At 44.2% G+C, this 22,542-nt stretch overlaps 1 protein-coding gene and 1 long non-coding RNA gene across 3 annotated transcripts; one reads left to right on the top strand and one right to left on the bottom strand.

Moving 5' to 3' along the window:
* Positions 1–1,635: 1,635 nt before the first annotated feature.
* On the bottom strand, positions 1,636–3,523 carry LOC123635204. Of its 2 annotated transcripts, none has more exons than XR_006734077.1 (2): positions 3,314–3,523; positions 1,636–2,766 (listed from the first exon to the last, which is right to left on the bottom strand). It is a non-coding gene; the product is annotated as an uncharacterized LOC123635204 (long non-coding RNA). The 2 variants fall into 2 exon arrangements; XR_006734076.1 differs by having other exon boundaries at positions 3,241–3,328.
* F11R (F11 receptor) lies at positions 2,621–22,330 on the top strand. The gene is made up of 10 exons (XM_045547122.1): positions 2,621–2,808; positions 17,811–17,873; positions 18,042–18,149; positions 18,328–18,474; positions 18,747–18,949; positions 19,118–19,220; positions 19,323–19,430; positions 19,643–19,655; positions 19,959–20,007; positions 20,142–22,330. Exons 1-10 carry the CDS (start codon positions 2,748–2,750, stop codon positions 20,175–20,177), a joined length of 891 nt encoding a protein of 296 aa, XP_045403078.1. The 5' UTR covers positions 2,621–2,747; the 3' UTR covers positions 20,178–22,330.
* The last annotated feature ends 212 nt before the right edge of the window (positions 22,331–22,542 follow it).

Raw genomic sequence — 22,542 nt, 5'->3', positions numbered from 1 at the left:
GATATAGAAGACCACATTTAATAGTCCAAGTAAAAATAAAAAGCTTATGAATTTTAGTTTGCTATAAATTTAATATAACTCAATAATCTCAGTAGTGTAATATGACTACTATACTTGTGAATGCATTCTTAGATAGTAAATAAGAGTGATGAAAATAGCTACCATTTCAGTGCTAAAATGTGCCAGGCTCTGTGCTAAGCGTAGTACTTGTATTACATAATTTAATCCTTATTTTGCCACAAAGTAAGTGATTTTACTATCATCATAACTATCTTCTGGATGCAGTAAATTTCGGAGAGATGTGAGCTAGCCAAGAACAGAATGCTAGAAATTGGGGAACTAAGTTTGAAGTGTGAGCTGCCCATTCCATAGAGAGATGGCTTCTCCAGTGCCTGATTCAGTTCTTGCTCGTAAGTATTAATAACAAACAAGAGATTATCCAGAAGAGGGAGATTAATCTTGAAGGGAGGGGTCATAAAACTGTCACATGAAGACAATTTGAAGAATATAAAGATGTTTAGCTTGGAGAAGGAATGACTTAGGAGGCTCATGATAAGTATCTTAAAATATTTGAAGGAAGTGCTGTCAGTGGCAAAGAATAAGTAGACATTCTGTGTAACTCCAGAGAGTAACAGCTGAAAGTTACTAGCCAATTTGTTGAAAGGATATTTTAACAATTAAGAGTTGTTAGCTGAGCATAGTGGCTCATGCCTGTAATCCCAGCACTTTGCGAGGCCAAGGCAGGAGGATGGCTTGAGGCCAGGAGTTGGAGATTAGCCTGAACAACATAGCAAGACTGGTCTCTACCAAAAATGTTAAAAATTAGCTGGGTGTAGTGGTGCATGTCTGTAGTCCTAGCTACTCTGGAGGCTGAGGCAATAGGATGGCTTGAGCTCAGGAGTTCAAGGCTGCAGTGAGCTAGGATCCAGCAACTGCACTCCAGCCTGGGCAAAAAGAGAGAGACCCTGTCTCAAAAAAAAAAAAAAAAAAAGTATGGTCTGCCTTGAGAATTTTTAGGATTTTAAGCAGAGCATGTATAAACTGTTAGTAATTGTATGAACCTTCTTATACGGGGTGAGAGGTTGATCTAAATGACCTCTAAAATGACCCCCTTTTACCTAGCCACTATTATCAGTCTTAGAGTTCCTTTAAGCCCCTGCTCAAGCTATCCCATCTCCAAGTTTTCCCTGACAATAACAGCCCATAGTAAATGATCCCTCCTCCAAGCTTTTCTTTCCCCTACTCTTTACTATTATACTTAACTTCCTGTATATGTTCCTCTCTTCAACACTTTACATTTCTTTGAGGATAAAGAACAGAGCTTTGTACTTGGCAGGCACCCAAATACTTGTTTCAATTTAGTAATACAATGTTTCTCTTTCGGTTACATATTGTCATATTTCCTGTATTAGTCTTGGAAGCAGATTGTAAACCATTTGAAGTCAGGGATTGTGGTTTATATTGATTTGTAATCCCTGTGACACCCAGTAGGTGTTTGATAAATACTGTTTTGAATTGGGTGGAACCAGAAGTGGAGAGATGTGGGCAAAAGAATGAGAGCAACAGTGAAAGAGGCAAAAGGTCCAAGAATATCATTCTTTTGGATAAAAATGTAGGATTTTCACTTGCATTGAGTTAATGTTCAGGAAGTTTATTCCACAGGCAACAAGGATATATTTAGTACAGTTAAAATTAAGCCATCATAAAATAGAAACTACAAAGAGTAAAGGTGTTGAGTATGAGTTTCAATTAAAAATGATGTAACAATATAAACAGAAAACTTGGGTATCAACATAGTCTAGAGGAAAAAGAAGGCTTAGCACCCTACTATTAGTCACAGTGAGAAGATAAACAATTCTGAAATGTAGAGCCCTGTTGACAGATCAAACATGTGTAAAGGACATATCCACAGACACCCAGAGACGTTTTTAGGGCATCTGTAGGTCAGTTAGTATTATGTGGGTGTATTTTGTGTACATCTGTGTAAAGTTCTTGAGATGACGAGATTCTGCTTTTCCCACTTTTGAGATGAGCGCTCCCTTCTCCTTTCTGTTCTTTTTCCTCCTCTCCGCGCAGCTCATCTCTCAAAGCCTGTGAATACCGCCAGTGGGGTGGACAGAGGAAGATGGTTTGGAGGCGGTGTCAAGATATCACTCCACTTGTCTCCCGGTCCTCTCCTCCCAACCTCCCATATTAATATGTTTTTTACCTGCCAAGGAACAGGACCAACGTTCCTACAGCAATTTACATTCCAACAAACAAAAGAATCCCAAACCACGCCCGTCTCGGTAAGTTCCACAGCACGACTACTTTCCCTGCCCCCTCCTTAAAGGCACTCCTTTAGACCTGCAGCTCCAACTCAGAACCCAGCCGGTCAGAAAGTCCCTGCTTCAGGAACACCGCCCATTCCGGAGGCCCTCACCTGTCGAAGGTGAGGAATTCGTCTCCTTACACGACAGTCTCCTGGGCCAATCAGAGGCGGCTCGAGCTGGGAAAGGCGCCAATCCGCCCCAGTGGGGAGTAGTGGGCGGGGTTGCACCTGGCTACGGTACATCACTCAACGGAGCGGCGGCTCCTTTCACCAATCGGAATGTGCAGGGGCGGGGCGCTGGCCAATCGGGCGTGGAGGGAAGGGCCGGGCGGGGCTCAACCTGGCGGCCGGAGTTCAGTCCCTGCGCTGCAGTTCGCGGAGCTGCGTCTGTTGTCGGTGCTCCCGCGGCGGCTGGGGAATCGGGGTCCTGATCGTGATGGGGACAAAGGCGAAAGCTGGGAAGAAACAGTTGCGCCTCTTCATATTGGCTATCTTGTGTAAGTTCCCGCAGTTTCAGGAGAAATCGACGGGTCGGGTCAGAGGTTGGAGGAAGGCGCTCTCCACGCCCCTTGCCCTCGGGAGGGGAGGAGTTCGGAAACCTGCCTACCTCACCCTCTTAATTTTTTCCACCCCTGCTGGTCCCTATTTCCCCTCCCCCACACCTGGCGGAGTGGCTGGCTCCCCTCCCCGCCACTGGTGAGTTGTGACCCACTGGAAGGGAGCTGACCCTTCCGCACACACCCCAAAAATAACGGGGAGGGCAGATTCCACTCTCCCCTCTCTTCACATACTGGTGAGGGCCGGCGGGCGCGGGGACCCTTCCTGCACGCATCTACCCCGCCATCCCACGCCACACGCACCTGGGAAGGCCATTCTGCCCCCCAGCACGCACCCAACGCCCGCGGAGCCTCTCACCGTGAGCCTCTCACCTCCTGACTCCCTTGGCTCCTTAAGGGTCCTCAGAGAAAGTCTACTGGAGGTGGACTGGGATGGTCTCTTTACCTGGCTTTTGCTGAAGGGGTCTCTAGCCCCTCTGAGTCTTACGATTGCTGTGGTTGCGAAGTGTCTGCATATGGAGTTTGAAAAGGAAATTGAAATTTCTCAGAGCACAGCGTAGACTTTGGAAACTTGCGAAGTCCTTTTCTGGGGTAAATACCTCAGGAGTCCTTGACAAATGTTGTTGACCGAGTGACTATTCCCAGTGGGAGGATGTGTCTGTTGGTTGGCTAGATTCTCCTCAGAGCCAGAACTCTGCCCTCCCCCTGGTTGTGTATGAGAGTTTTTGTTTCCTTTGTAAACTCCCTTTCCTGGGGAACAATGAGGCTTGCTTGCTGGGGCCTGCCTCTGTCTCTGGATGGGTTTATGTGGGGCCGAGTGTGTAGTCGGTTGGTTTGTGTATTCGTCAACCTGTGTCAGCACCTATCTGATTCTTGTGCTTGTGTGGATAGTTCTGTCAGTGTGTATTCTGTAGGAGTCTCTTTTTCCCCTCAAGGTTCATGTTTTGGGAAAGTGTAAAAGAAATGAATTATTACAATCAGCATTGGTGTCTTATAAAGGCAATTTATTTTACTCAGTTTTTGAAGGGCAGAGATAGATTTCCCTGCCCTTAGATGTATTGACCACTCGTTTATTCCTTATCACAAAAACATAAACCTTGGGGTGGATTAGACCAGACACAAATCAAATCCTCTCTCTCTCTCTTTTTTTTTTTTTTTTTAACAATATCTGTTCTTAACTTTTAAAAATTTTCTTTTTTTCTCTTGTACTCTTGCTGCTTAGGAATCACATCTCCTTTCTATTGTACAGATAAGGAAACAGGTCCAAAGAGGGGAAATGACTTTTCCAGGTTGACAAGAGGGTCAGGGGTGGAACCTGGGAATAGAACCAAAGTCTCCTGACTCCTTTTCTACTCCTGGATCTAGCATATCAGGTACTTTATGCACAAGAACTGTTTGGGATACTGCTTCAGAATCTACTGTCTGTTTTACCTTTTAAATTTTTTCTTCCTCATTAGGTTCTTCTTTCTCTCACTTCTCCTTTTCTTTTGACTCTTCTATTTTCAGTTTTCTTCATTTTCCCTTCTTTTCCTACCCCTTCCCTATTCCACTTCTGCCTTTTTCTTAGAACTGCTAATGACACCCGTAGTCATTTTTGGGTTCTGTATGGTACTCAGTACTAAAGACTTTGCCAACCCTTGTACTGTACCAATACTTTCCCCCCTAAACCTAGAAGTTTCTTCTCAGACACTGACTGCATTTGTAACAGTTTTGTCAATGACAGTATTTATCAGACTATAAGCTTCCTGAAGCTGCTTTGTCCCCACCCCCACTCCTCCTTCCTTTCTTTTCTCTCCCCCTAATTTTCTATTTTATTTATGATACTCCCACAATGATCCCATACCGGCACTGGAAAGATTCTGAAAGCAGCATTCTGAGCTTGGGGGGTGTCTTAGGGAACCAATCAACAGTGGTTCAGAAGGAACTTGAGGTGGTGTTGCATTAGCCTGACAGGACAGTGGATTCTGGGAAGTAACATGTCCATGGGGTAGAGGAACTGACCTTGTAACTTTTAAAGCAGGTTTGACCTGGTGGGGAGTGATTTGGTTAATGCAAATGAGGACAGAAATGGGAGCCAGGCCACCCCATCTGGGTTCTAACTGGGCTCCCTCTCTGCCTTTTTTGTGATCTTAGGCTAGCAGCTCATGTCTTTTCATCTGGGGTAGGGGGAAACGGGGTCTAGTAATACTTGTCCTACCCTTGTCATGAAGATCTACCAGGATAATAGCTATACTACATGTACACGAAGGGATTATTGTTGGGCAGCTATTATCCCCTTCGGATTTTGTGAGGATTGAAGAATACCAGTCAGTTTTCTGTTTTTCAGTGGGTGAAACAAACAAAAAGGAAGAATGCCAGAATGCTGCCCCCAGTAGAGTAGGTCAAGGAAAGCAGAGAGATTCCAAATGGTAAGAGTCAAAAGGTAGGGGCTTTTTCTTGGGTGTCTAGTCTGTCCTCTGCCCCTGGGAGGCATGTATAGGTTGCCCATGTCTGCCCACTTCATAGGGCTGCTCCTCATTGTGGGTCCTGCCATCAGGGTAGAAGAAGAAAGGGCAGGATGCCATGGACAAGTCAAATGAAGGCCCAACCCCAGCCTAGGGAACCTAGTGGAGAGGAAGGGCTGACTCTGCTGGAGTGGGATCCAGAGGCTACACACTGGGAGAACTGGGCTTGGGAAAAGTAAAAGCAGTGACCCAGAGTACCAGCCTCTTTCTCTGGAGGACGTGTGCTTAGAGAAAAGGTTCAGCTGTCTCCCAGGTAGGGAGAGGTATTTCTGCTTAGCATGGTGGAGTGGAGTGTGGATAGGTCAACCTTTGGTGTAACTGCAGGAGAGGAAGGGAAGCCTGGTTTGGAAGGCTGGCTTTTGCTCCTCTCCCCTTTATTCGAGAGTAGTGTCACCACTAGAGTGTGGTATCACCTCTGAGGCATTTCTGGAAGGGTGAAACTGCTGCCCTGTGTCTGGCTCATTCTGAGTCCCATGTTTCCTACTGATGTTTCTGACTCAAGCCCTTCTAACTTTGAAGAGCTGTGCTCTTCAGGGGCACATTTACCTCAGAATTGTAGATTGGTGAGTCACTCCTCCTTTCCCCTCTGTCTACTCCCAGGAAACAACTGTTCCCTCTGAACTAGAAACTGGTGACTGGCAACAGCTGGAACTAGGAAATGAGTGGTAGTGGAATTCCAAGACCTTTTCTCCCGGTTTCAGAACACTTTCACTTCATGATGTTTCTCTTCAGTTCTTTGTGATCAGGGCTTCTCTGGAGTCTCTTGCTCAGTTCCGATTTGGGGTAGAGGTGCTGTGATGTAAAAAAGTTATTTATTTAGAATACATTAGTTGACATGGTTTGAGAAACAAAACGATATCAAAGGAGTGGAGTATCTCATTCTCACCTTGCTCCTGTTCACCCCATATCCCCCATGGTTTCTTATGTATCTTTCTAGTGTTTCATTATACAGATACAAATATATATAAATGTGTATTTGTGTCTTCTCCTTTTTCTTACACAAAAAGAATCATACATGTTCTACTGCATCTTGTTTGTATCTTGGGGATCTTTTCATATTGGTTTTATAAGGGTTGTGGCCTTGGCTGTTAGGATCCACCCTGCTCCCCACTCCAAGTCAACTGAGCTCAAGGGGCACCTATTCAATGGACACAGAAATGGCTGACACCCCCCCATCCCACCCCACCCAAAGATAGGTTTAAATGCAACACACATTGTATGTGATAGACTAGGAAATAATCGGGCTTGTTTTTTCACATCTGTTAGCTTAGAGGAGAGACCCTAGAGATCCCTAAACTCAAACCTGCTTCCTTTGAAGAGGTTCAGGAAAGACCTGGGTGACCATGCATCAAATGTAATTGAGGACGAGGTTTCAGCCCTGTGAGAGGGTTGTGGAAAGCAGTGGGAGTGTATACATAGTGGGGTTTTCCTAGCATGGAAAACCCAGAGTTCATCTGCCTGGACTCCCTGATAAGCAGGGTTTCTCTGTCTAAAGTCCAGCTGTGTCATTTGTTTCACAGTGTGGGGGTGGGACAGGAGGAAGCAGCTGGCAGGCAGGAAGTTTGATGCCAGGCCCCTGGAGTGAGTCCTGGGCCCCATGCCACTTTCCCTTGCAATGGGGAGATGGGTGGGGGAAGGGAGGGGAGGGGCTGAGCAGGTAGAACTGGAAATTCTACCGAGAGAGGGCAGGAGGGAGTGATAGAGTGAAAGCACTCCTGTCTGACGCTGCCATCACCACTTTCTGCCCTCCTCAGAGGGCCAGCCAGCTGATCGATGTCACTGAAAGTGCAGCCAAGGGTGGCTGTTTAGACATAGCCTGGCCTGTCTTTGGGCTCACAAATCCTTCCTCTTGCCCACGCATTCCTTATCTGATCCACCCCAACCTCCAGAAAGGGCTTGGCAGCTGTGGATCTCCCCAGGCCCAGTGCTGCTTCCTGGTCTTTAGTGGGAAGGCAACCCTTAAAGGAGTTAGTTCAGTCTCTACAGGGTGAGTGTTGGGGAAGAAAGGGCAAATTTGTTAATTTAACAAACATGGGTGCTTACCGTGTTCTGAGTACTGTGCTAGAGATTAGGGGGAAAAATGACTAATACCTGCTGTTAAGAAGCTCTGAGGTGAGCCCGGGTATTGGTAAAATTTGTATATATTAGGTAAACTAGGTAGCTGGTGGCTTTTGGAGGCCCTGATTCATTCCTCCCTATTCCAGGGCTCTAGCTCCCTTACAGCTGGAGGGTCCTATGAGGCTCATATGCCCAGAGGGGAAGTTTGGATGAATTTTTAGAGAAAACCACAGAGACTGGCTAGCTGGCTTCCCTCCTTTTCCTTCCTTTCTTAAAAAAAAAAAAAAAAAAGAATTCAAACAAATTCATGGCACAACAGCAACTTAAGGAAAATTCTAATAACTAAAAGGATATATAGAGAAAAAGGGTTCTTAGTAAAGCAGTGGAAGGAAGTAGCTTTTTTGTTGTGGGTTTGACCCTTCATGTACAAGAGATGATTGTTGGTGGGTTCTGTCAAGTGTCTGGAGGACCCTTAACACTCTCTGTGACCACCACCTCATCCCAGCAGTGCTTCTGTGTGGTTCATGGAGGCCGTCCTCTAGGCAAAGCGCAGTGCTAGGATACAGACGGAACCCAGGAAACACACAGACACATAATGACTAAGTAGGGTACAGCGCAGAGGGTGCCAGGGGCTGTCGTCAAAGTACAAAGTGTTTTGGGGATATAGGGGGGAAGAGAGTAACTTTTTAAAAAATAAGCTTTTTATTAAAAAGTTGATACATGCTCAATGTAGAAAAATGGGAAAATACAGAGGACTAGAGAGAAAATAAAGGATTTTCTCCTATTTAGAGAAAAACACTTATTACTGGTGTTTCTAGTTTCTCTTCTATGAATTAATGTGTGTGTTGTGTTTGTCGATATATGACAAAATATGCTTTAAATAAGTATATAGTATTCTAATGTATGGCTATGCCATAATTTACTCAGCTGTTCACCTACTGTTGGGCACTTAGATTTTCTGTTTTCTTTGCTATACTAAATAACATTAAATCGTCCTTTGTACATAAATCTTTAAATTTACCTTTGGTTATTTTTTTTTCTTTTGATTATTTTCTTAGGCTATGTTTCTAGAAATTGGGGAGAGATTAATTTTGACTGAGGAATGACATAATAGATCAAGGGACATTTGAACAGGACCTTGAAGGATGGATGGGATTTCCTTGCCTGTTCAATGAAGATGCAGTAGAGCATACAAGTTTTGGAGCCTCAGAATTAGGCAGACTTGGGTTAAAAAAGGATTAGTAGAGCGTTCATTTTTTTCTGAGCTGAAAAGTTTTAAAAAACCTTGTAGTATTGAAATTTTAAAAAGATTGGGGTTTGAAGTTTGTTTTTTCTTCATTTGGGCTTACCCCTTCTGCCAGTTTTAAAAATTTATATTTGTGGGTAAACCTTAACAAGTAGGTATCTTACTGAATGGTCTGCTATGACCTAATTTGTTGATGCTCAAATTTGTTTGGCCGGGCGCGGTGGCTCACGCCTGTAATCCTAGCTCTGGGAGGCCGAGGCGGGTGGATCGCTCGAGGTCAGGAGTTCGAGACCAGCCTGAGCAAGAGTGAGACCCCGTCTCTACTAAAAATAGAAAGAAATTATCTGGCCAACTAAAAATATATATACAAAAAAATTAGCCGGGCATGGTGGCTCATGCCTGTAGTCCCAGCTACTCGGGAGGCTGAGGCAGTAGGATCGCTTAAGCCCAGGAGTCTGAGGTTGCTGTGAGCTAGGCTGATGCCACGGCACTCACTCTAGCCCGGGCAACAAAGTGAGACTCTGTCTCAAAAAAAAAAAAAAAAAAAAAAAAAAAAAAAACAAATTTGTTCGGCAGACATTTATTGAATGTTAACTTGTACCAGGCATTATGCTAAGTGTTAGATACTGAGAATACTAAATAACACATGGTCCCTGCTCCTTGGGGATTTACCATGGGAGACATACTTGTGCACAGATGATGTCATTATAATGCAGAAAGTGGTTTGACAGTGTTTTGCATGGGATCATGAAAACCTAGGAAAGAGGCCTAGGTGAGGCTCTGGTGAGGTCATTTCACAGAAAATAATGTGGATGAATAGCTGCTGGCCAGATAAAGAGAGGAAAAGGGTGTTCCACATAGCAGAAATAGCACCTTGCTATTTGTAGCCACATGGTTTGGGGACACCGTTCTAAGCCTCAGTTTTCTCATCTATAAAATGGATGGTAACAACAGTACTTGCCTCATAGGGTTTTTGTGAAAATTTAGTGAGAAAATGCATATAAGGCCTGGCCTTAGTATGTCACTTGCACCATTACTCTTTTGGCAGCCACAGGACCCTGCCCAGATTCAAGGGGAGGAAATGTTAGACTCTACCTCAGTTACAATGTAAATAAAGCATGTGGGAGGAGATAAATAATATATAGATAGGTGTGGCCATTTTGGAAAATGCAATTTGCTACCATTTGTTGTTTTATTATTATTCAGATACATAGTGATTTTCAGATACATGCTCAGTGTTACAGATTTATACACTACTAACTGTCTGAAGTATGTGAACACATGTGAGGATTGATTTCACTACTAATTCCTTGTGGTAATTTTGACCACCTCCCCTTCTCTTTGCCTAACTCACCTTCTCTTCCACTGCCTACCCCTATGCCATTCTACCTACCTACTTTTCCTGTTCTCAGCCACCGTGTCTCCAGGTTACCTGTACTCTGGTTTTCTTTTGCCCTTTTTTTCTCCTCGAAATTTATCAGACTCACATATGCTCTCCAGAATCTTGATGGTGTAGTAATCTCATATTTCTCACTCGTTGTAAGATGGATACATAATATTTGTACATATTTATGGGTACATGTGATATTTTGATACATGTATAGAATGTGTAACGATCAAGTCACAGTATTTAGGATATTCATCACCTCTAACATTTATCATCTCTTTGTGTTAGAAACATTTCAAATCTTCTCTTCTGGCTGTTTTGAAATATACAATATATTGTCAGCTATAGTCACCTTACAGTGCTATTGAACACTAGAACTTATTCTTTCTACCTAACTGTATGTTTGTACCCATGTTAACCTACCTCTTTTCATCCACTCCTGACCCTTCTCCACCTCTGGTACCTATCCTACTCTCTACCTCCATGAGATCAACTTTTTTAGCTTCCACACATGAGTGAGAACATGACGTGTTTGTCTTTCTGTGCCTGCATTATTTCATTTAACATTATGAAATGATGTTAAATGACAGGATTTCATTCTTTTTATGGCCTTTGTTTTTCTTTTTTATTCCTCTGTCCCACTCACTTTTTCTCTAAATTATAATGCTTAATATATACTTGCTTATTACAGAAATGTAAAACATAGAAAGCAAAAGCTGCCTGTGTTCCCATCTCTCAAATAATATGCACTGTCTAGTGTTTAGAGTCTATTCTTTCATTTGTTTTGTTTTTTTGAGACAGTGTCTCACTCTGTTGCTCAGGCTGGAGTGCAGTGGTGCTATCATAGCTCACTGCAGCCTCGAACTGGACTCAAGTGATCCTCCTACCTCAGCTTCTGAGTAGCTGGGACTATAGGCGCGTGCCACCATGCCTGGCTAATTTTTGTATTTTTGGTAGAGAGGGGATCTCCCTATGTTGCTCAAGCTGATCTCAAACTCCTGGTCTCAAGTGATCCTCCTACATCAGCCTCCCAAAGTGCTAGATTACATGCATGAGCAACCATGCCCGGCTTATTCTTAGAGATTTTTTATGTATTTACTGGGGTTTATTATTAATAAAAGTAGGTTCATATTCTACATATTGTTTTTATATTTTGGGCATATTTCTATGCCAGTTCAAATCAATCTACCTTGACTTTTGAAATGGCAATATGTATTTTTACATAGTTGTGGTAGTTTATGCTGTGTCATGTACTGGAATCAGATTACCTGGGTTAAAACCTTATCTCTGCCACCTACTACCTCTGTGACCTTGAGCAAACTAATTAATTTCTGTGCCCCAATTATCTCATATGTAAGATGAGAAAAATAATATATTAATAGTGTCTATCTCATAGCATTATTGCAAGGATTAGTTAACCAGTAAAGGGCTTAGAAGAGTATCAGGCACCAGTAAGTGTAATATTTAATAAATGTTAGCTGCTATTATTTTATTTAGTGGTTTTGTCAAGCCTAGTAATTTATGTTTATTAATAGAATCCAGATATGATGAATTAAGAGTATAGGACAAACCTTGTAAAGGCTTTCAGGGTTATGCTGATTCTTTTATTGTGCAGAAATGTCACTGTGCCTTTTTAAGTCAAGGCTGTAGTCTCTGGGGACTCCATCAGGATTTCCACTGCTGATGCCCAGCATAGACCATTGAATTAGTTTGCTAGGGCTGTGATAACAAAACAGCACAGACTGGGTGGCTTAAACAATAGAAATTTATTTTCTCACAGTTCTGGAGGCTGTAAGTCCAACATCAAGGTACTAGTGTAGTTGGTTTCCTCTGAGGCCTCTCTCCTTGGCCTTGCCAATGGCCCCTCCTCTTGCTGTCTCTTCACCTGGTCAGCCTCTGTGTGTGTGTCCCTGGTGTGTGTCCTCTGTGTGTCGTAATCTCTTCTTAAAAGGATACCAGTCAGATTGGATTAGGGCATACCCCAATGGCCTCATTTTAGCTTAATTACCTCTTTAATGGCCCTAGCTCCAAATACAGTCACATTCTGAGGTACTGAGGATTAAGGCTTCAATATTTAAATTTTGGGGAAACAATTCAATCCATAACAACTGTAAGTCATTTTGAAGATTACTTCTGCAAAAAGAGCAGTGTTCTGGCTAGGGGTCTTCTCTTCAGCTGACTTGGACCTACTTGGAGTTTCTTGGTTGCTCTTGTGGTCATGAAGACAATGGAGGTGTTTTAAATGGATTCACATCTTGTCCTCACTTCCTGATGCTATTTTAGACCTTGCATTAGAAGACTTCCTGGCACTTCTTCTACTTTGGCTCTGCACACCAGCCTCTACCATTGTGCATGCAAACACCTGCAGACATACTGTGGCCTGGGTACAGAAATCAGTCCTTTTGCAAAACAAGTGGGAATTGCCCATGTACAGAGAATGTTAATTCTGTTTGGAAACGATGAAGCAAATTTAAAAACACTTTATTTTTAAGTTATAAAACTAATTTTTAAAAAAGGATTAATAGGGCTGGGTGCAGTGGCTCACGCCTGTAATCCCAGCACTCTGGGAGGCCGAGGCGGGAGGATCCTCTGAGCTCAGGAGTTCAAGACCAGCCTGAGCAAGACCGAGACCCCATCTCTACTAAAAATAGAAATTATATGGACAACTAAAAAAATATATATAAAAAATTAGCCAGGCATGGTGGCTCATGCCTGTAGTCCCAGCTACTCAGGAGGCTGAGGCAGTAGGATTGCTTGAGCCCAGGAGTTTGAGGTTGCTGTGAGCTAGGCTGACGCCACGGCACTCTAGCCTGTCTAGCCTGAGCAACAGAGTGAGACTCTGTCTCAAAAAAAAAAGAAAAAAAAAAAAAAAAAGGATTAGTAGAGCGTTCATTTTTTTCTGAGCTGAAAAGTTTTAAAAAACCTTGTAGTATTGAAATTTTAAAAAGATTGGGGTTTGAAGTTTGTTTTTTCTTCATTTGGGCTTACCCCTTCTGCCAGTTTTAAAAATTTATATTTGTGGATAAACCTTAACAAGTAGGTTTCTTACTGAATGGTCTGCTATGACCTAATTTGTTGATGCTCAAATTTGTTCGGCAGACATCTATTGAATGTTAACTTGTACCAGGCATTATGCTAAGTGTTAGATACTGAGAATACTAAATAACACATGGTCCCTGCTCCTTGGGGATTTACCATGGGAGACATACTTGTGCACAGATGATGTCATTATAATGCAGAAAGTGGTTTGACAGTGTTTTGCATGGGATCATGAAAACCTAGGAAAGAGGCCTAGGTGAGGCTCTGGTGAGGTCATTTCACAGAAAATAATGTGGATGAATAGCTGCTGGCCAGATAAAGAGAGGAAAAGGGTGTTCCACATAGCAGAAATAGCACGAGTAAAGGCAGCGATTGTGAAACAGCCCAGTCTTTGCTGGGAATTTTAGGTAGTTTTGTATTGCTAGGGGGTAAATTGCAACAGTAGAGTGGGTGATGAAGATGATAAGCTTATCTTGGGGTCATATAGTGCTGGAACTTTCTTAGCTTGCTGAAAAATTTGGATTTTATCAGATAAGCAATGTGGAATCATCAAAAGCTTGAAGCACATGGCAGATTTGCCTTTTTAGGAAGGCTGTGTAGTACGGTATAGCACAGCCCCTGCAATTGGACTGTGTTGGTTTGAATCTGCACCACTACTCACTGTGTGGCCTTGGGCAAGTTACTTAACTGATCTGGGTCTCAGTTTCCTCATGTAGAAAATAGTGATAATAACAAAATCACTCACCTCTGAAGGCTGTGGTAGGGATTAAATGATAGTACATGTAAAATGCTTACAGCAAGTTCCTGGCATATATTGAGTACTCAATAAATGCTAGCTTTTTGTCTGGCAGTGAGACAGAGGATGGATTTTCTGTACATGGGCCCAAAACCTGAGCAGGTAAAAAATCTGTTGATGCATTTAACTTTGTGGCTTTTCTTTTTGTGAACTTAGAGTAAACTTCACAGTGGAAGAGATGAAATTTCCTTGTATTTTGGTTTACCATGTGCATCAGTAGGTTGTTGTATGTGTGTGTATGGTATGGCAAATATAGGCCCAAGGGGGACTGTGAGGAGGGAAGAGAAAAGATATCATAGATGAGGAGAATGGGCTGACTGTCCTGATGTAGACAGGATTCGGTGAGAGAAAGCTCCTAGCTCTGCTGGCCTATATGTGAAGGTTCTAGAAAGGAATCAGCCTTTCTAAGGCAATTACAATGACAGGGGAAAGATGGTTTGGTGGGCTGGAGTGTAAGCACTTTTCAGTATTTGTACTTGTATTTATTTATATGTTTTGTTGAAAATGTTGAAGTCAGAAAGAGAAGTGTGTACAGAAGGACCTATGGGTGAATGATGATAATAATAAGATATAATACTTATTTGGTGCTTCCTGTTGGTCAGACACTGTTCTAGGCACTTAATTTGTACAGTATTACCTTGTTTACCCCTCACAACTGTTATCATCCCCTTTCAGAGATGGGTAAATTAAGGTTCAAAGAGGCTAAGTGGCTTGCCCAGGTCATATAGCCTAGTAAGTAACGAGCTGGGATCCGAATGAATGCAGGCAGTCTGTTTCCAGAGGCACATTCAGCAATGCGAAGGGGAATGTGGGCCAGGATGGCTGAGGTGTTCTGTGGTGAATGGGAAGGGCCTGTAGGTAAGGCTGGACTTGACCCGTGATGTGATATGCAGTCACAGTAGACTTCTGTCTCCTTTTCAAAACAAAATTTTTTTAAATAAAAAATTCTTTATTCTTAATTTCCTTTTTTCTCTTCTCCTCTCCCCTATCCCCAGTCACTTCAGGGGGAACACAGTAGGCTTTTGAGTACTGGCACAGTCAGGCCACAGGCAGACAGGCATTCCTGCAGTAGAGGGAGGAGGGAGGACATGAGGTGAAGTTACCTGTATTTTAAACAAAAGTAGAGAAGCAAAGACTAGGTAATGCCAGTCAGGAATAATGAGGAAAAGAGGAATATGCCTTTAGGCCAATGTGTCGGTGTCTATTTGTGGTACATTCCTGAATGTGTTTTAGATCTGATAATCTTAGAGAACTCAAAAAAGTCAGAGGTGATGGGGGAATAATCATCAAATTCATATATTGTGATTTGTGTGTGTGTGTGTGTGTGTGTATCTTTATTTCAAAGGCTTGTTTAGTTTAATTAGATGTTGGCCAGGCACGGTGGCTCATGCCTGTAATCCTAGCACTCTGGGAGGGCGAGGTGGGAAGATTGCTTGAGCTCAGGAGTTCCAGACCAGCCTGAGCAAGAGCGAGACCCCGTCTCTACTAAAAATAGAAAAAATTGTCATGGCATATGCCTGTAGTCCCAGCTACTTGGGAGACTGAGGCAGGAGGATCGCTTGAGCCCAGGAGTTTGAGGTTGCTGTGAGCTAGGCTGATACCATGGAACTCTCCAGAGCAAGACTCTGTCTCAAAAAAAAAAAAAAAAAAAAGAAAGGTAATTAGATGCTCTCTTCATTTGGGTGGTGTCACAGGTTGGGTTCTTCGGAAGCTGACTCTGAGATGTCAATTATTGTACAAAACATTTATTAGGGAGTGTGCTTGGGATCCACACCCATGGAAAGGACTGTAAAGAAGCAAGATTGGGCAGAGGGAGAGGCCAAAAGAGGCTGAGTTGCTGAGGCCTCAGCCTACCCCAGGGAGCTCTGGTGTAGGAGTGACTCTTCAGTGTTGTCCCTGGCTGGGGAGTTGGGTGATGGAGCTAGGGCTTTTTGCTTCCCCGTGACCCCACTGGTCAAACGATGCTCCTATTCCTGCATCTGGTGGGAGGCAGACCCCAGGGCAAGGCAGTTTCTGGGAATTTTCAAAGAGGGCTGAATAGCTAAGGACCTTCTGGCAGCGCTCCCAGCGGCTGGGGCAATAAGTCCTTCATTCCTGAAGACAGATCTGGTTTGAGCATCACAGGGCACTTCATGGGTGGCAAATTATAAAATTTAAGAATGTTATTTTCTTTCTTTCTTTCTGTTTTTGTTGCACCTGCTAGAAGGGGAAATTTAAGAATAGGGAAAAAAAGTTTCCATCATCAAAGCAGCAAAGGCTGACTTGAGCAAAAATTAAGGCATTTCATTACCAGCATTCTTAATGACAGTTGATTAAGAGACTTCCATATCCTCAGGAATAGTTTTCAATAAAAGCTATTTGATTTAATTTCCATGTCTGTTATTACATTTGAGTATAAATTTGACATTTAAAATGTTATGACAAATATACAGATATCAAGTAATATTAGAAATATTTTTTAGAACAAAAGGACCAGACTTTAAAAAGAATGACATTTTAGTGCATAGTTTGTCTTCATTAAACCAATAGCTTTTCTGAGAAACAGCCTGGTTTACAAAAAAGAAGGGTATAATAAGAGGAAAAAAGTGATATAGGAGTAACCTGTATGCTAATTGTGCACTGCCATTTCCTTTCTATGAAACCCTGGGCCAGTCAGTTAACCTTTTAGGCACCTAATTTTCTTATCTATAAAATGGGAGAGAATACTTACCTGGACTAATGGATAGTGTTCTTATATTAGATTGAAATTCATGTATTTAAATATACTCTCTAAACATTAATGCCAAAAGAAAAAAGGAACCTAAAGGACCTTACAGAACATCTAGTTCAAACCCCTCATATTTCAGATGAGGAAGAAGAGTCTCAGAGGTCAACAGACCATATTCAATTATGTGAGCGATTAAATAAAGGAAAAATTGAATTTAACAGATGTGCTTGCATTGCAGAAGTCTTTATGTATCTATCTAAGAAGGCAGGGCCCTGACTTGAAGCTATAAATAAAAGCATACTTGCATTTGAGCTTTGAAAACATGAATGAGAGCAATAGTGTAAGTGCAGGTTTGTAGATGCATCGTGCGATCCCAGAATCCTCCATAATTTGGCATATTTGGGCCTCTCTTGTGAACCCCGATGTGCCTCCTCCATATTATTAATTAGCCTCATTACTCTTCACTTCCTCTACCTCCACCACACCCCACCTTTTCTCTCTCCATTTGGCAAGGAGGAGATTCTAATGGGGTGACCTGAGCCCGATCCTAGTCCTTGCTCCATCTCAGAACCAGCTATGTGATCCTGAGCACGTTTCTTTACTTCTCGTAGTCTCAGTTCCTCATGTACAATTTGTATAATAATACTTGTCCTGCCGATCTGTCATGCTTGTTTCAAGGATCCAATGATGAAACGTGTCCTATAATGTATGTGAAAATGCATTAAAAGGCACCATATGCTCTACAAATGTCGTGTATTGTTATTATCCTCATTACTCCTCCTCCCTCCCTTGCCTCCAGCTTTTTGCTGGCTTCCCTTCAGGACCGTCTTGACAAGTGGCTGCAAACATTTATTGAGAAGCTTTCTCTGAACCGTGAAATGTCATTCTGGAAGCTGCCGTTGAGCTAGTAGGAATCTAATTCCATTATTGGGAGTCACAGAGGGAAAAATTAGAAATGAAAGAAATCGCACTTGGAAGATTCCATTGATTAAGTGTTGGCCTGCGAGATTGTAGCATAAAGTGATTAAAGAAGATACTTAGGATGATGGTGAGAAGGTGTGAGGGTTGGGAGGCGCTTGCATCTCTTGAATCCCTTCACCTTAGGATCACCATGGAGAAGCCCCCATTGGCTGGGTCTGCTCTAACCTCTCCACGGCCTTTTTCTGTTCACCCCTGATGAGGCCTATCTCTTTTCTCCTCCTCAGGCTCCTTGGGCAGGAGTAAAGTGTACATTCCTGAACCTGAAGTCAAAGTTGCTGAGAATAATCGTGAGTTGGGAGGGCCTGAGAGGGTGGACAGGGTGAGTGTGAGGGTGAGCAGTTGCCAGGCCCTGGGGAACTGGGCAGCATCTAGCCCAGCCTGTGCCTGGGGGCTGTTCCCCATCTTGTGCATTTGCTGCTGCTCCTTTCTTTGGTTCATTTTGATCTTGTCTGCAGCTGTCACGTTGTCCTGCTCCTACACGGGCTTTTCCTCTCCCCGTGTGGAGTGGAAGTTTGTCCGAGGTGACACCACCAGCCTCGTTTGCTATAACAACAAGATCACTGGTGAGTTGCTCCACCTCCTTCCCGACTGCCTGGATTCCAGGGGAGGGGCACGTGGGGGGGCTCGAGTGTCCATGGCCTTCCCATTCTCCTTTCTGGGGAAAGAAGAGGTGCCACCTTCGTAGGCCTGTCTTAGCTCTCCAGTTCACTCTGTCCCTACCCCCTTCCTCTCTCCCTGTAGCTTCCTATGAGGACCGAGTTACCTTCTTGCCGAGTGGCATCACCTTCAGTTCTGTGACCCGGAAAGACACTGGGACGTATACTTGTATGGTCTCTGAGGAAGGTGGCAACAACTATGGGGAGGGCAGCGTCCAGCTCATTGTGCTTGGTATGTGCCTCATGGCTTCTGGGTGGGCCTGGAGCCAATTGTTTCTCTAAACCCACAGCAGGCTCTGATGAGCTTTGGAGCTTGTAGATGGTGAGAATGCCCACAGGTTGGGGCTATTTAGGGTTACAGCACTGCCGGAGAGGGGATGAGCCTCTGGTTAGGTGGCAACTAAGGGAAGGAGAAGGGTGGAAGGCTCATCACCCTGGTCGGTTACTTAGACTCCAGCAGCCCCTGCCCTGTGTTCAGCACCTTCTCTCCTCCTCCCTCCACAGTGCCTCCATCCAAGCCTACAGTCAACATCCCCTCCTCTGCCACCATTGGGAACCGGGCAGTGCTGACTTGCTCAGAATCAGACGGTTCCCCACCTTCCGAATACTACTGGTTCAAAGACGGGGTGCAGATGCCTACGGATCCCAAGACTAGCCGTGCCTTCAGCAACTCTTCTTATGTCCTGGATTCCAAGTCAGGGGAGCTGGTATGAATGGAGTGGGGGTAAAAGATATGTTGGGGGCACAGTTATAGAACCCTTGAAGGTGGGGAGGAAGAATAAGCAACAGGGTGAACTTGGAGTTGGAGGCAGGAGACATAAAAGATAGGTTCTTGGCTTCTTTAAGCAGGAACCAAATTGTTTGCTTCCCTCCAGGTTTTTGAACCCGTTTCAGCCTCTGATACTGGGGAATACAGTTGTCAGGCACAGAATGAGGTTAAGATATCCGAGAGGTCAGATGCTGTGCGCATGGAAGCTGGTGAGTGAGTGTGACTCAGACCTGGGGTGGAGATCAGGGTCTGCTTTTCATGGTACCGTGAGTGAGCAACCAAGTGCTTGACCTCTCATTTGTATCTCACAGTGGAGCTGAATGTGGGGGGTATCGTGGCAGCTGTCCTTGTAACACTGATTCTCCTGGGAGCCTTGATTTTTGGCATCTGGTTTGCCTATAGCCGAGGCTACTTTGACAGTAAGTATCTGTCCTCAGACTCTTCTTTGTATTGTCCCCATGCCGTGGTCTGTTTATGGGTGTCATCTCAGTGCTGACTCTGATACTGTGCCCATGTGTGTGGGCGCCATCCGGGGGATGCACTGACTACCCATCTGACACATACCCTATCTTTCCATGCCAAACTGTCTTCTGTCCGGCTGACACTCATGATCCCATTTCTTCTCTTTCAGGAGCAAAGAAAGGGTGAGTGAGGTGCTGTCCTGGGGTTCTCTGAGGTTGAGGACATGGATGTATGTGGTCTGAAGCTGCGATGGGCCCAGGGGAATGGGTTGAAGGCAGAGGCAGCCAACCTGGAGGAAAGGCATCTGGATTTCTACCCCTGTTCACTGTGGCCCTGGGCTTGTCTTCTCCCCGCACGCCCCCCTCCCTCCCTACTGAGCACTCTGTGCTTCTGCAGAGTTTTCAGCTCTGGCCTCTAACGTTGGCAAGGGGAGGTTAATGAGTACCTAGGTGACTAAGCATCTCCGTCTTCTGGCTTGTCCACAGGACTTCAAGTAAAAAGGTGATTTACAGCCAGCCTAGTGCTCGGAGTGAAGTGAGTATGGCTGCCCAGGGGAGGGAAAGGCCTCTCGGCTGGAGTGAGGGGGTTTCTAGCCTATGTTTATGTGTTTGGGGGATTATCTGCTAAAGAAGACCATTGAGAGCCGACTGGATGTTTTATTTTCCCAGGGAGAATTCAAACAGACTTCGTCATTCCTGGTGTGACCCTGGTCTGGCTCATCTCCTGTCATCCGTACTTGCCTTACTCAGGTGCTACCAGACCCTGGCCCCTGATGTCTGTAGTTTCACAGGATGCCTTATTTGTCTTCCAGACCCCACAGGGCCCCCTACTTCTATCTTAGGATGTGTTTTTAATAATGTCAGCTATGTGTGCCTTCCTCCTTCATGCCTCCCCTCCTTTTCTTACCACTGCTGAGTGGCTTGGGACTTGTTTAAAGATTTCATTCCCCATCCCTATGAGAGATCAGGCAGGAATCCTGGGTATGTTATTGATTTCCCTTCTAAGTAGACAGAGTGGCAGGGCTCTGGGAATCTGCAGTCACTACCCACCTGGCCCTTAGTGACTTTTGAATAGGGATCCTGAGCCAAGTCCTAGGCTCTTCCAGTGCCGAGGACCGGTGCCAGCTGTTCCAGAATGGAGACTGGAGACTGGAGCAGTAATGACATCAAGTCTCTTCCATCTCTGGAGCTGACTCTCTTCTGTCTTCCCGCGGGAAGTGCCACTCGGATCCTCCTGCCCCATCCTCCTCTCTGAACACAAGCAGACTGAGGCTGACTGTGTCTATAGGAAAATGAGAACTCTTGTTGTGGAGAGCCTAGTAAAATTCCAGGGGATGTGGAGCCCAAAAGATTTAAAACCACAGATCTAAAGAAAAGAAAGCTGGAGCTGGCAGCTCAAGCCATCACCCTTCCCTTGGCTGGAGCAACTGGACTGACCCTTTCAAGATGTGTCTGTAGGACTGTGGGGATGAATGTAGTAGTCTTAGCTCTTTGTTGATCTTGTGTGTGTGCGTGCATGTGTGCGTGTAGTCTTAGCTATATGCTGAAATTGGGTGTGTGTTGGAGGGCTTCTTAGCTCTTTGGTGAGATTGTGTTTCTGTGTGTTTGTATTAGCTGGATGTTGCTGGAAATAAAAGCTTGGTTTGTCAAAGCTTCTTTTTGTGAGGAGTGCAGGAAATAAGGTCCTTGAGGGTCCTTGGGCCCCTTGTTTGTACAACAGGAAAATGCCTCAACGCCCTGTTTCTCAGCAACCTGGGGCTGGTTCCCAGTGCCCTGTCCTGCCCCTTCTTGGTTCTAATCTCAAGGCAGAGCTTCTGAGCTTTAGCCCCTCATTCCAGAACCCTCTTGTGGCCAGATCTTCTTCTGCTAGAGGAGGGTACCCAGAGTGGAGCTGATACTCTGCTTGGGGTTATACTTGGCCTGGCCTGTTCCAGCAAGTGAGATGAGAAAGTGCCCAACTCGCAATCACCACCCCCCCGCAGGCGCCGACTAGGAGCATTACTAGATTTCATGAAGGCTACAGGAACAACCGTTTCAGAGCTGAGGCAGGGAGATTTCTGAGGTCATTTGGAGAGGTACTTCTTTAGTAGTAGTTTAAAGTAGCAACTATTACTTTATTTAGTTGGGTGGAGTTCAGGAGAAGATATTTTGAAACCCCATCGTGCAGCAGCCTGCATGTGAGTGAACAGGAATAGGCAGGATAGGTCTGCCTGTTGCTGCTTTCCTCCTCCCTGTGTGGACCCCTCTCCACCCTTAATCTATTTCCCTGTCTACCATGATCCCCTGCTCTATTTATTAACTTAGCAAGAGGGCAAATAAGGGGTCTTCTAGGGTTGATTTTGCTTATTTCTTTCTGTGGAGAACACTAAGTGCCACTTTGCCAGATTCTGTCCCCTCATCTGGAAATTCCTAACAGAATTGAGTTTTCTATCAAGGATCCAAAAAGAAAAAACAAAATACAAATCAAGCCATCAGTTAAGGGTCATGTACCAATAAAAAATAAATTTTCTGGAGGAAATAAAATCCAACTAGACAATAAAAGTAGAGATTATGAAATGGTTCAGTAAGGATGAGAGTTTCAAAGCATGTTTCAGTTCTGTATCATGGTTGGGAGACAGGGTGGGAGGGAGGGGGGGAGAAAAGGCCATGGGAAGCAGAGGTGCTTCGTGTCCCCCGTAAGTGTGAGCTGCATGGTTCCTCCCTCTAGGCCACTTGTGATCAGTATGAGTCAGTTACTACCAGCCTTGGAATTTACCTCTAGCTTACAGCAGCTCTTTTGAGTTGGAAAACACCTTGTCTGCTTTCATTTTAGAATGTCAAAATTAACTTTTGTAATAAATGTTTATTTTTCACATTGACGTTGTTTAAATCCTGAAGTTCTACTTTAAGCGAGTTGGGACTCCCACTGTGACGTGGACATTCAAAATCTTCCTGATAGTCTCGTTAATGAAAAGAGGAGGGATATTTGCCAATCACCCTGATAGCTACATTTCAATTTGTCTTTTTTCATTGGCCTGTGCTTGAATGGGAGTGGCCCCAAAATTGACATTTCCTATGTTAAAGGGAGATT

This window comes from Lemur catta, chromosome 3 (genome assembly GCF_020740605.2).
Source record: "Lemur catta isolate mLemCat1 chromosome 3, mLemCat1.pri, whole genome shotgun sequence".
NCBI classification, from domain to species: domain Eukaryota; kingdom Metazoa; phylum Chordata; class Mammalia; order Primates; family Lemuridae; genus Lemur; species Lemur catta.
The sequence above is the reverse complement of the archived record's forward strand: the minus strand, read 5'-3'. Positions and strand labels throughout refer to the sequence as shown.

What these genes read in the sequence shown, in the direction of transcription:
- F11R (XM_045547122.1), top strand. Translation starts at nt 2,748, where the DNA reads ATGGGGACAAAGGCGAAAGCTGGGAAGAAACAGTTGCGCCTCTTCATA. An exon ending in TGCTGTGCGCATGGAAGCTG is followed by an intron (nt 19,221 to 19,322) that starts GTGAGTGAGTGT and finishes TGTATCTCACAG; the next exon opens with TGGAGCTGAATGTGGGGGGT. An exon ending in AGCCTAGTGCTCGGAGTGAA is followed by an intron (nt 20,008 to 20,141) that starts GTGAGTATGGCT and finishes TTATTTTCCCAG; the next exon opens with GGAGAATTCAAACAGACTTC.